This window comes from Pteropus alecto, unplaced genomic scaffold (genome assembly GCF_000325575.1).
Source record: "Pteropus alecto unplaced genomic scaffold, ASM32557v1 scaffold74, whole genome shotgun sequence".
Lineage (NCBI taxonomy): Eukaryota > Metazoa > Chordata > Mammalia > Chiroptera > Pteropodidae > Pteropus > Pteropus alecto.
Window position 1 is genome coordinate 599,440 of NW_006436291.1, and position 13,026 is coordinate 612,465.

Here is a 13,026-nt window from a genome sequence, read left to right on the forward strand (position 1 = left end):
GGTGGGGCATGCTGGGGGCTGCTCTGGGTGGCGGGGCATGCTGGGAGCTGGTCCTGGGTGGTGGGGCATGCTGGGGGCTGGTCCCGGGATGATGGGCCTGGCCATCTGGCGCCACACTCACCCCACCCGGGGTCCCTGGAGGGCTAAGGGAGGGGTCAGGCCCTCAGCGTGAGGGACGCAGGGTGGACTGCCGGGGGGGGACCGGAGCCAGAGTGGCATCCCCAACCTCACGCCGCCCCGCATCCTACTTTGCACCCAGGACGGTGTAAGCCGGCCCCTCCGTGCCCAGCCCATGCTTGTGGGGTCCGTGTCGAGAGGACGCGTCCCCGGCCCCCCCCCAGGCTGTCACGGGCGCCCTCCTCCCCTGAGCTTTGCCCACCAGCACCCAGCGAGCGGCCCTCCCCTCAATGCCTGCCCCCAAGAAGCCCGCCCACTTCCTGCAGTGCTGGGCCCAGCCCGCCTGGGGGTGGCCGTCGGGGAAGGCGTACAGCGCTGGATGTCACCAGGGCACAGAGACGCTGCCAGGGGCCAGGGGGCGGCCACCAGCCCAGTCCCTGAGAAGAATGACTGTCAAACCCAGTACGGCGTGAGCACCACGAGATCAAATTGACATGGAAACATGATTGATTTGCTGCTTAAAGAAACAGTCACAAAGCCCTAAAAAAAGAAGGAAAAAAGCTGCCTTCCCTTTTCATTAGAACCGCTGTCTGTCCCTGTATCCCAGGGCCAGTGTCCCCGGCCGGGGGTGGGGGTGGGATGGAGAGCTGGAGCGGGTCCATGCAGCCCTCCCGGCTGCCCACCCACCTGAGGGCTTCAGCGAGGCCAGCCTGTCCCGGGGGTCGGAGCTGGCGGGCGGCTGTGGCCCAGCCAGGACAGGAGAGCACCCAGCAGGACGAGGCGGCACTGGGCCACCAAGGCCAGGATGGCTGAGGGACAGGGGAGCCCACTGGCCTGAAGGGCATCTCGAGGTCGGCCCTCAGGAGTGTGCTGGCTGGGTCGGTCCGGGGCTCCTCTGGGCGGAGCCTGCCGTGAACCCTGCAGGAGCCCTCACGGCCCCTGGGGCTGGTCCGAGGATGCTGGGTCCCCACCCCTGTGCTGCTGCCATCCTCACGCCTGACCGGCTGGCCCCGCCCCTCGACCCAAAGGGGCTGCACGCTGTCCGCCTCCGGGAACCTGATCGAGATCGCTCTGTCTGTGATACGTTTGTCCAAGCAGCTCACAGGGGACGCCCCAGAGCAGCCCCTGCTCCCAAAGGAGCTGCCCAGGACACAGGCCTTCCAGCCCGGCTCCGAGGCAGGGCGGCCTCTGGGCAGCTGCGAGCTGTCACTCGGAGTGGGCTCTGGCTGGCCCTTCCTGCCTGGCCCGAGCTGGGGCCCTGGCTCTGCCGGACCCACGCGGCAGCGGGGCGAGGAGGGCCCGGGCAGGTGGCAGAGGAAGGGCAGAACACCTCTCCTCCCTCCGAAGCCCCCTCCCTGGACTCACTCGAGGTCCCCCTCCCACCCATGGACACTGAGGGGTCTCGGGCTGAGGGGCCTGGACTGGGTTGGCCCCTGGGGGTCTCAGAAAGGGCTCTGCTGCTGCCGTATTTGACAGCTACAACCTGTGCACCCTGCCCCAGAGGCCAGCCGGGACCCCAGGACGCTGAGGAGGGGAGCCCCACCACGCACACAGCCCCTGGCCAGGAGCAGTCCTCCCTGGGGCGGTGACACCTCACGACACAGCGCGTTCCAGTCACAGCAGGAAAGGGGAGGCCACCGCCACCGTCCAGTCGGGGGGTGGCTCTCCGAGGGAGCAGCGAGGGCGGGGCTCCCCATGTGCGGACGCTGCCAGGCGACCTCGAGGGACCCACCGCCCCATGCGCAGCAGCGCCAGGGTGGGGCGGGTCCCGGGGGAGGAGGGGCGCCCACGGGCCACGCGGCCACCCCGCCCCAGGGCTGTCCTCCAACAGGGCCCCCGGCCCGCAGAGCTCTCTGTCCTCGTCCACGCGGAAAGGGGGACGAGTCGGGCACGTGCTGTTTCCTTCTTCTTTGGGCTCTTTCAAGGGGGACGGAACTGTCACAGACAGGAGTGGCGTGTTTTCCTCTGCGTTTAAGTCTCTTTTCAAAGTGACAGCCATCGTCACCTGCACACATACAGGCGCCTCCGGCAGCATCTTGGGGACAGGGCGAGCTGGAGGCTGAGTGCTGGGCGCCCAGTGGGAGCCGAGCTGTGGGATGAATGGGGGGTGGTGGCGGGTTCCCCAGTTCTCAAGTGCACGGGGACCCCACGCCTGATGGCTGGGAAGGAAGGACCCCCCTCAGCCCCCGGGAAGCCTGCAGGGGGGCCTGTGTGGTGACAAGGGCCCTGCCTGCCCCACACAGAGCCCACGGGCCCAGGGCCACCCTCCCAGCCCTCGAGGTGACAGCGAGGGCGTCCCCAGGCTCCTGCGGCTCCACGCTGGGGAAGCTGAAGTCTGGGTCACGGGAACAAACGTCCAGCCGGGCAGGCCTGGCATGTTTCTGCGCGCGGCCGGCCAGCAGGCATGCAGGGGCCATGGAGGACGGAGGACACCCCCTGCGTCAGAAGCTCCGGGAGAACAGCCATGCCCTCATCGTCGGTGACCTTGGGGGAAGCAGAAAGGACGCAGGTTACCACAGGTCGAGTCCAAGCACCAGGCCTGGGTGCCCAGGGGCCTTCTGCACATCTGCCTCTGGCTCCGTGGCTCATCGGGAACCCGGGGCCCCCAGCTCCCACCAGCCCTCCCCATCTCGGCAGGCGCCTCCCTCGGTGCCTGCTGTGCCTCTCCCTGACCCTTGCCCCGGCCCTGTGCCCATCCTCCTGCATGGGGCCCTGCTGTGCGGGGGAGGGGCAGGGCCGTCAATGGCCAGGTGCTGAGGGGATGCCTGCTGGGTCCTGGGTCCTTCAGCTGCTCCTGGTGGGGGCAGGGCGCTCATGGCTGTGAGCATGGCCCAGGCTCACAGCTCAGAAGGACCCCAGGGTGTGACTGAGGCACCCTGAGGAGACACGCCCCTCAGCCCAGGGGTTCCCACCCGCCAGGCTCGCCTCCTGGCTTGGGGGAAGAAGCCAGGCGTCCAGCAGGGTGGGGGGCTCCAGGGACAGGAGGGCCGACTGTCTGTCACTGGCCACGGATCCTGCTGCCATTCCCAGGAGCGGAGGTCACCCCTGCCCACTAGTGACTCATACTCCAGAACCAGAGGCAGAAGTGATTCTGTGTCGGTTTGGGCCCAGCCCCTTGGACAGTGCCACTTCCGGCTTTGCCCTCCAGGAGTGACAAAACCCTGACCGTCCTGGGACCACCATGCTGGGCAGAAACCCAGCCAGCCCTGGGGAGGGACCTAAGGCGTGTGTGAGGGGGGGTGATGGTGTCTGTGTACCTGTGCGGGGGCCTCCAGCAGGTGGGGCCAGGGGGACACTGCGGTCGGCCACACCAGCGCCAGGAGCACAGACTCACGAGAAACGACAAGTCGTGTTTAAAGCCACTGTGCTTCGGGGAAGCTTATTCTCACAGAGATCGTAAACTGAGACGAACAGCTAATGTGAGAGATTTCAGTTTCTCTTAGAGAGCTGGGGATGAATAAGGGATAAGAACATAAAAATCAAGCAGCCAAAAAAAAGAAAAAAAAGAAAAAAACAAGGCCAATTCAACTCTGCTGAGCACAGCTGAGCAAACGTAAAATACATTCACCACCATCCACGAGGATGAGCTGAAAATCTGACTATCGACACCGAGTCTCGATTAAGCCGCAGCAGGCTTGTGCGTGTGTGGCCAAAGAGCTGGGGATGCTAACACCGCAAAGTCTTCAACCTCCAGAGGAAAAAGTCTATAAACGGTGCCTAAGTGGATAAAATCGCGGACCGAGAACCAGCAGGTGCCCCCACCATTTAGAAGCACGAACTCTCTCATTGACCGCTTCGTACTAGTGGGGGGCTTTAAATCCGGACTTGTATGACACCGATGCAAACAGAAATTAAGTGAAACATTAGGTTCTCAAGAAGCAGCCTATTCCATCCCTAGTAGAGTCGGGGGGACCTGCAGAGAAGCCCAGGTCTCTTCCCATGGGCTCCCTGAGGCTGGGGAGGCGCAGGGGCTCCGATCCCCAGCCAGCCACGTGCACCACGCCTGCCCTGCTCGGGCGACCGGCCAAAGGCCCCAGGACCACCCAGCGTCCTCGGGGAGACAGTCAGTGTGGTGTTGGGGAGCAGAGCCCAGAGCACCCCCGATGGAGGACAGAAGAGCCTGGCCCCAGGCCGGGGCACACCGAGGCCCAGGGGTGCACAATGCGCCAACCTCCCCAGACACTCCAACACAAGGCTGCTGGCCACAGCACAGGGCGGTCACGGGTGACGGCCCCCCCGCTCTGTGACTGAGGCTGGGGCTCATCCGGACCCGGAGCCCAGCGTCTGGCGCCTGGGGCCCAGGACGACCCTGAGGAGGGGCCGAGGGGCTGCGGGCACGTCCTGCCACCTTGCTGCTCTCAGCTCAGCTTAGTGACCTTTGTGGCTTAAGAGCAGTGACCCCGCCGTCCAGCGGCCTGGCCGGTCCTTCTCTGTCCAATCACCAGGAAGAGACACCTGCAGGGGCCACAGCAGCCACACCACACACTCGCCTGGCCACAGGCGGCCCTGGGGCTCAGCCTGTGTCTTGCGACACCACCCCAGGTCTCCAGGGGAACTTTCCGGTAGGACCCGCTCCCGCCCCGTGCCTCCCCACCGCCCACGCTCAGCCTCCACCCCCACCCAGGGCAGGCACGGCCATCAGGCCAGTCCAAGGGAGCGGTCAGGCATCGCGCAGGGAGGGCCGGGGCCAGTTCCGTCTTCAGGACACGGGGAGCACGTGGGCGGGGCAGGACCCCGCGCACACAGGGAAGACCCTGTCACGACATCTGAGGCCGGGCTGTCACACACACGTGCTCCTGCAGGACCATCTTCCTCTCTGCCCTTTTGTCTCTTAGGCAGTGTGACCACCCGGTCCGGTTCCCCATGGGTGATGAACGTCCAGGCAAGAGCCACACGAGGCCAGACAGCCCACACGGGGCAGGGGTCCAGCAGCCCCATCTCTGTGTGACCCTGTGCCCATGGCTGCCAGGAGCTGCGCGTGACATGGGCGAGGAGGGGCCGCCGGGGAGTCTGCGCGTGACATGGGCAAGGAGGGGCCGCCGGGGAGTCTGCAGGGTTCGCATTAGGATCACGACTGCATTCGCTGGCACAGGTGGGGGCGACTGTCACACCGGAGACGGCCACTGTCCCTCCGCCCTTCCTGGGTCATTGGATGTTTTGGGACTTGAAGGGGCTCTAAGTGAAGGACGCCGCCCCTGGCCACAGAGACGCACACAGCCCTGGAGAGCATAAAACGGCCCAAGCCCCCTTCACGTGCGGCGGCCTTGGGCACATCCTCAGACACCCGCCAGCGAGACCCTCCAGAGAAAGACGCAGCCTGTGGCTGTCCGCACAGCAGCACCTGGCACCCTGACGGAGCAGCCACGCCCAGGTCACCGGTGTCCGGTGTTCGGGGGACTGGGTGACCCGGGACTGGCCTGCACTGTCCTCTCAGCTGACGGAGCCTCTGCCGGCTCACTTCCCTCCTCCCGCCCTCTGGACTCACAGGCAGGTCTGTCCCTTGACCACAGTCCCTGCTGTCCCTCCCGCCCCCGCCGGCTTGGACAGCACGGGAAAGACACGAGGCCCTGCCGAGGCCATGTCGGCGGCGGCTTAGAGAAAGGCTGGTTTTCCCAGGGGCTTCCCAGGCAGGATGACACGGGCCCCGGGCTTTCCTGCCCCCTCCCAGCCCCCACCCCCGTCTCCGGGACAGACCACCCGCCCGGTGTCCCCTGGTCCAGCGCCCAGGGCCACACTGCCACCTGCAGTGCTGACGCTCCTCCTGGCTGCTCCGTGCTGGCCTGGCGGACCCCGTGGGGGCAGCGTCCCCTCCAGGGATCCCACGCGGAGAGGCGGCGGAGGCCGCTCTGCTCCCTCTCGTCTGGCAGCCCAGTAACTGGCATCATAGGCTGGGGCTTGTCGAGAACGCTGCCGGCAACGCTGAAGACCGGGAGGGGCAGAGCCTGCGCCCCGAACCGCAGCCCCTCTGGCTCCGAGCGAGCAGGAGCAGCTGTGGTCAGGAGCAGGAACGGCAGGCGGCTCAGACCCAGCAGAAGCGGGTGCCGGGGCCGGCTGCCGGCTCTCCGTCCTCAGGCCGAGGGCGTGTGCAGGGCCCCGGGCCGCCGGCAAGCGCGCCCCGACACACGCAGACCAGCCCCCTGCGTGTCTGCCACTGCCAGCACCGCCCCACACTGGGCACCCCCACACTCGCATCCTGGGCTGTGGCCCCGTGTTCGGCCCCGAGCGCGGCAGCATGCGGCCTCCGATGCCACAGACCGGGCCCCATGTCACCGGCCTGGTCCCCAAGGTTCCCTCAGCCACATGCCCAAGCTGCCGCAGGTGCAGCACAGACCCTGGCAAAATGGGGGTGCAGCCCATCTCTCATGGAAAGCCCGCAGAAGCCAGCGAGGCCTTCGGGGTCAGGGCCACAGGGAGTGGCTTCGGAAATGCCAGCCCTTCGGGGGTGGAGGGCTGGAAGATGGCTGTCCGCAGTCCTGTTCCAGGGGCTGCCCAGGGGACCCCTCTCGCAGCCAGACCCCCCATGCCCGGGAGGCCTGGGGTGTCAGCAAGTGCTGACCGTCCGAAGTCCCGGGAACCCGCCCCCTAGAGAGGGAGATCCCACGGGGAAGAGCAGACGGCGCCCTGCCCGGCCGCGGCAGCAGCGTGCTGGTGGCCTGTCCTGCTGCGGCCAGCCAGGCTGGGGCGGGGCACAGTGCCTCCAGCACCAGGACACACCTGTCCCACAGAGGTCCGCGGTGCTCTGCGCACTTGGCCCATACCGCCAGGAGGGCGAACCACGGCACCCCATCCCATAGATGGAAGACTGGTCCCTGGGGAGTCACAGAGCCAGGGTTTGCTCTCAGGCTGGGCTCCCTGCTGGCTGTCCAGCGCCCAGCCTGCCTTGGCCCTGGAGAGGCAGAGGCAGATGGCTGACGTGTGTCCACCTGCCCTCTGTACAGCAGGCAAGGGAGATGGTGCCTTGCCGTGGCTCACGGGCACTGGGAGGGACGAGGTGGCTGGCAGGAGGGCCTTTGAGGGACCTACCTGCCCTGGAGCCCCTGGCCCAGCCCACTGGGACTCTGGTCAGCATCTCAGACCCACCCCCCGTCCCCTGGGGCCTGCAGGACACAGCTGTGGGCTCACACCCTCCCACGACTTGTCTTAGAAAAGGCTGGGAAAGGCCGGCTGAACAGGCTGCGGGTGCCCACGGCTGTCAGTGGGGAGGGGTGATGTCTGCGCACACCGCAGCTGTCCCCACACACCATGGCTGTCCCCACACACCATGGCCGTCCGCACACACCGTGGCCGTCCCCACACACCGCAGCTGTCCCCACACACCACGGCTGTCCCCACACACTGCGGCCGTCCCCACACACCGCGGCCGTCCCCTGGTGCTCCTTACACCTGGAGGGGGGGTGCATTTATGTGTCTGCTGCTGTCCAATACACCAGAGCACAGCACACACTGCGGGACGGGGCCCGGGGGAGGAGGCCCCGGGGGAGGAGGCTCCACACTGACCCGGCAGGCAGGTTTGGCTCGGGGCCTCGGGAATGTGCCTCATTGGGTATAAACCAGATCCCAATGGGAAAAACACAAAGATCTCTCCAAATGGAAAAAACAGTCAATGACCCTGAGTGTTTAGAGGCCATGACAGCCACGGAGCGAGGGGCCGTCTCCACGCGCTGACCCAGGAATGTGCGGTGGACCCCGGGGCAGGCCTGCCGGCAGCTCCGCACCCTCCCACGGCCCCCCGGACGCTGGCGGCACTGGTATCTGACACGCGTGTGTGGTGTCCACACGCTAAATGCCTGACATGCTGCACATTAGACAGGGGGCCCCCGTACGCACATTAAATACCTGACATATTACATATTAATTTTTACACGTAACGTTAATTACGGGAGTATCGTTAAGAACTGAGATTTTCAGCATAACGGAGATGCAAACGTAAAAGTCAACGACGAGAAAAAACCCAAATCAGAAACATCAGCATGCACTCACGGCCTCCTCGGTCCGAAAGAACATAATTCCCAGCTGTGTCCGCTGCACGAGCTACGGAAGGGCTGGGGCAGGACAGCGGGGGCTGTGCGCACCCTGCGCCCGCGTGCATCCTGCATGCGTTTCCCTGGGCGGGACCCAGGGCCCTAGGGATCGGCTGAGGCCAGGCTGGGACCGAGAGACTGACCCAGAGACCGCTGTGGCCACCGCAGTGCTCAGGAGCCCACGGGCCCGCCGGTCCGAGAGGAACAATCAAGCATCACAGGGGACCAAGGTGTGCGTGACACATCTGTGACATACGCGCCGGTCACACTGGAAGGGCGTCGGGAACCAATGCCGATGCTGGCCCTGCCTTTCTGTAAGACTGTGTCTCAAAGCCACGGGTGGCCGGTGTCCTCGCAGAGTGGCTAGGGAGCAGCTGAGGCCGGCCACCCCAAAGATGGGTCACTAGCAGAGAGCGGCCGCCAGCTGAGCAGGGGGTCCCGCCCGAATCTGATGGCACCGGGGGGCACAGTGGGTCCCTCCTGAGTGTCCGGGACCTTCTGACCCCGGCACATGCCCAGTCCAGGGCTGCAGATGAAGACCGCGGACCTAGGAAGCAGCAAAGACTCCAGCCTCTTCCAGGAGGCACAGGCGCCTGGCCGAGAGGCACAGGTGGGCTGGCCGCCCGAAGACCCTCCCCTCAGACTGGGAGCCGCCCCCACCCCACAGGCACCAGGTGCCTAGAGGAGCAACCGCACCCTGCCCGTGGTCCCTGCACACCCTGCCCGTGGTCCCCCTGCGTGGCTGCCCCCTGCCCCGCCGTGCTGCGGCACGCCGGTGGCCGCCCAGTCCTCCCTGACGCCAAGGTGCTGCCCGGAGGAGGTGGCAGGTGGGCAGGACAGAGCCCGCAGCAGGCTCGGAATTACAGGCCTTCGCTTCCTTCTGGAACAAAATAATTACAGCCCTCACAGAGGACCTGAGTTCCCTGCGTGCAACGTGGGACGCCAGCTGGGCCGTCGCCACAAGCAGAAGAACAATTCTGGCCGAGCCGGGAGGAGGAGGGAGGCCGGGCTGGCCTGGAGGGCGAGGCACACGGAAGTGTCAGAGCCGGGGACCCGGCCTGGGTGCTCTGGCCCCAGTCTGCCCAACAAGCACCACAGCTACACAGAGCTCGGGCACGGCCCGCCAGGCGCGACGCTGCCGCCAGCGACACCTCGCGGTTCCGGGGAGGGGGGTGGGGGGGCTGACTCCCATCGTGGTTCCCAGGGGACCGCCACGTCAGGGCGCTGCCAGCACACGCGGCCGCCTGCCCGGCCTGCGGACACTCCTGGAACAGTGGGTCCCTCCCTCACCACACGGCCCAGTCCGGCCCCGCCTCTCAGCGCCTCAGCCCCCGCCCTGGACCCAGCGTGGCCGCTGACGACACGCGTGGGCCGCGGACCGGCGGGCTGGGTGAGCGGTGCCCAGGACATCGGGTCCCGAACCTGGAGCACGGAATGGCACCTTTTACAGAAAAGCGTCGCAGCTGCAATTACGCCCGAGCTTTGCGGGGAGCAGGCTCCCCAGAGGCCGCCGCAGGGTTCTCATGAGGAGGAGGCAGAGGGAATGGGGCACAGCAGAGGGGCAGCGGCCACGGGACCACAGAGGCAGAGACCGAGATGACGCGGCCACAAGCCCGGGAGAGCCTGGAGGCCCCAGGACCAGGACGAGGCAGGAAGGACCCTCCCCTGGAGCCCCCGAGGGAGCGAGGCCCTCCGTCTCCTCGACTCTGAGTTTCTGGCCTCCAAAACCTGGGGAGAATCACTTTCCAGCCACCCGGTGTGTGGTCACTGGTGACAGTGGCCATGGAGGGCGAGGCCAGGCCCCAGCAGGGGAGGGAGGCTCTGCCGTGGGAGCCAGGAAGCGCCCTGCCTGCCAGCGGCCCGGCCACCCACAGGCGGCTGGACAGCTGCCCGGGGCCCTCCCAGCTCACGTGGGGCCTGTGATTTCCCACTGGCCCACAGGGCGGGGACATGGGATGGCACTCCACCTGCCACTTCAGGGAGGCGCCTTGGCTCCCCACCCACGCTTCAGCAAGCACGACGTACGACCTACATGGGTCCCCCACTGCCCGGCTCTGCCCAGGACAGGCCTGGGGCTCCAAGGCCAGCGCAGAAGGCGCTGTCAGGCCTCCCGTGGCACCTGGGCACTGGTCCTCGCACTTCCGGGGCCCTGGGGCACGCTCCCGATGACTGTCCACCCTGCGGAGGCCTCGTCACGCCTGGCACCATCCCTGCAGGCCCCCACCTTCTCCAGGTAGAGAGCCCGCCTCCCTCTTCAAGGCGCTGGCCGGAGGGGCTGACACTTCTAAGCAAACTCGTCCGCCAGGAGATTCCAGCCCACACTCCACAGCAACTGCGGGGCTGGCGCAGACCTCGGGGTACCGTCTTCGATCCTCAGGAAACGAAACCAAAGCCAATCAGGCAGAACCACTTTGCGCTCTGGTGCTGACGCGGTCCCACAGCCATGTCCCTGGGGGCAGGGCCCAGCCCGAGAACCACGGCCTGGAAAGCCCGTTCCGGGGTGCGGGTCCCTGAAGCCGAGCACCGGCAAGACTCTGCCTCCTGCCTCCTGCCCAACGGCTAGCCTCGAACCCGCTGGCTGCCTTCTCCCTGAGCTGGGGTCCCCTGCCGGCTGACCGCTGTCCCCGCTGTCCCCTGTAGCTGCCCACGGGGACCCGGGCTCTGAAGGTCACTCTGAGGACCGGCCTGCTCGCCCCTCCTTCGCTGACAGCATGCGTGTCCCACACACACAGGAGGGGCCTGCCCTCCATGCCGGCCCCCTCCTTTCACCCCCACCCCCCGACCAGACCAAGGGCAGGCCGGACCTTGAGAGCACAGGGGCTGGGCCAGGGGCCCTGTGGGTGGCCCCCAGGCCGGCGGGGCGTGGCCGCGGCCCAGGGGTCCCAGCTGAGCCAGGCCACAGCACAGACACCCAGGAGGAAAACTCCAGGGCACCTGGCTTCCCCCGGACCCCTCCCCCTCAGCAAGCCGGCCACCGTCCCCCTGGGGCGCCCTCACTTGAGACCCTCACTGGCTTGATGCCACCAGGCTGGTGCCCACGTCCAATGTGAAGGCCCAGAACAAAGGGGACACGTGCCTGGCTGGGGACAGGACGTGTCTCCCAGGAGCGACAGGGTGGTGACCAGGCCTGATGCAGGAGGCAGATGGGGACGAGGCCCTTGTTACTGCTTCACCCCCTGTACGTGCACAGCGGGCACACCAGGGGCCCCACCAAACCCCTCCCGCCACCGGCCAGCCTGCCCCAAGGCTGGACGACTTGTCACCTGGGACACTATGGCACCACCCAGGTGAGCAGGCAGGCCAGGCAAGGTCAGCTGAAGGTCACGGGGTCCACGGAAGAGGCCCAGCTGGGGTGGAGGACCATGCTTGTCCTCTGTACAGCCCCGACCCATCTCTGCTCTGTGGGCAGAGCCAGGAGGGGGTCCCAGCCACCCCACAGGGGACCCCACCCTGGGCATCCTGGAGCCTCTAGGCCATCATGGGACCGACCGGGGCCAGACCTGCTCACTGCCCAGGCACCAGCTGGTGGCGGCCACCAGGTGAGAGCACGCCCAGCACCTCAGGCCCAGGAAAGCTGGTGGCAGCTGCCCTCACCTCTTGGCCACATCCTGATACCGCGTGGTGGCCACAGATATGCCCCGTGGTGAAGGTTCCACGTAGGGCCTTTGGCTGGAGAGCCTAGAGTTCTCCGGAACGGAGGGACAGGGGGGCAAGACTGCCCAGGGCCAGCGCCAGAGCACCCAGCGCCTGCTCACAGGAGAGCCCACCCTGGCACCCGGAGGCGGGGGGCCGTGCCCCAGGGCAGACGGGTCAAGACCCCGGAGGGCCCCTGGCTCACAGGCGCACAGGACGGAGAGAGGCAGCTGCGGGCTTCGGGCAGAGAGGGGGTTGCGTTCCCTCAGACGAGGGACAGCAGGAAGCCCCTGCCCCGCCCCGGTCCCGCAGGGCCGGCAGAGGGAGGCGCTCCGCACGGCCACGAAGCACACGTGGCGGCCACGAAGCACACGAGGCTTCCTTCTCTGCCCAGGCAGCCGACGGGCCGGCTTCGGAAGCGCCTGCCCCGTGCTCCGCAGAGCTGGACGACACTGCCAGCGGGCGGGACGGTGTTCCGGGAGGCCCGCCTCACGGCGGCGAGCCAGACGGCTGGGCACCTCCCTGTGCCCGGGTGCGGGGCCCGGGGCGGAGGCACGGCGGCCACCCCCGTGCACACTCACCTGCCCGGGAGCCCGTCACGTCGCACACTGGGTTAAGAGCTCCCTGACTCCCGGGCCCACGAGCCGTGCGGCGCTGGCGGCCTCCGTTATGGCTTTCCGGTACAGCCCCTTCTTCTTGCGGTTAAATCTCAGTTTGAAAAATTCAGAGAAGGGGGAGAGTTTTGAAGTGGACAAGAACGACGTAGTCGGAGAACCAAACCACGAGACTTTAGCTTCTTGCCAAGAGGGCTCCCCGTCCTCCTTCTGGCTAAGGCTGATGTCAAGGACACGCGCTGGCCACCAAGGAAACCCGTGAATCTTACCCCACACGATGTCCCCCACGGCCACGGTCCTGCCGTCCTCGGTGATGCACCTGGAGACGCTCTGAGTGTGCAGCCTGACGGTCAGGGGTGGCACCGTCTGGCCCACATCCTTGGACGAGGACGGCCCAGGCATGCCATCGCCAGAGGACAGGTCACACGTGTCTGAGCTGGACGATTTGGACTCGTCCAGGCTGTCGCTGCCCCACACCGACTCACTGGCACAGTCTGTTCTGCTCCTCGGGCAGGTGGCGAGAAAAGCCAGGCCGTCACGCCCATGTTTACCCTGGGGACACTTCTTGCAGTCATCGTCCTCGCCAGAACTTCCAGACGACACGTCTGCCAGCCCGCCAGGGGCGGGGGCGGCGGCGGGGA

The 13,026-nt window shown here is 66.9% G+C and overlaps 1 protein-coding gene across 1 annotated transcript in view; it reads right to left on the minus strand.

The window, feature by feature from the left end:
- Positions 1-580: 580 nt before the first annotated feature.
- Positions 581-13,026, minus strand: part of PWWP2B (PWWP domain containing 2B) — a gene marked incomplete at its 5' end in the record, with an annotated part of 13,419 nt that continues 973 nt past the window's right edge. The window contains 2 exons of the mRNA XM_025047546.1: positions 581-2,601; positions 12,353-13,026. Coding sequence (XP_024903314.1) covers positions 12,368-13,026 — 659 coding nt within the window. The remainder of the gene's footprint in view (positions 2,602-12,352) is intronic.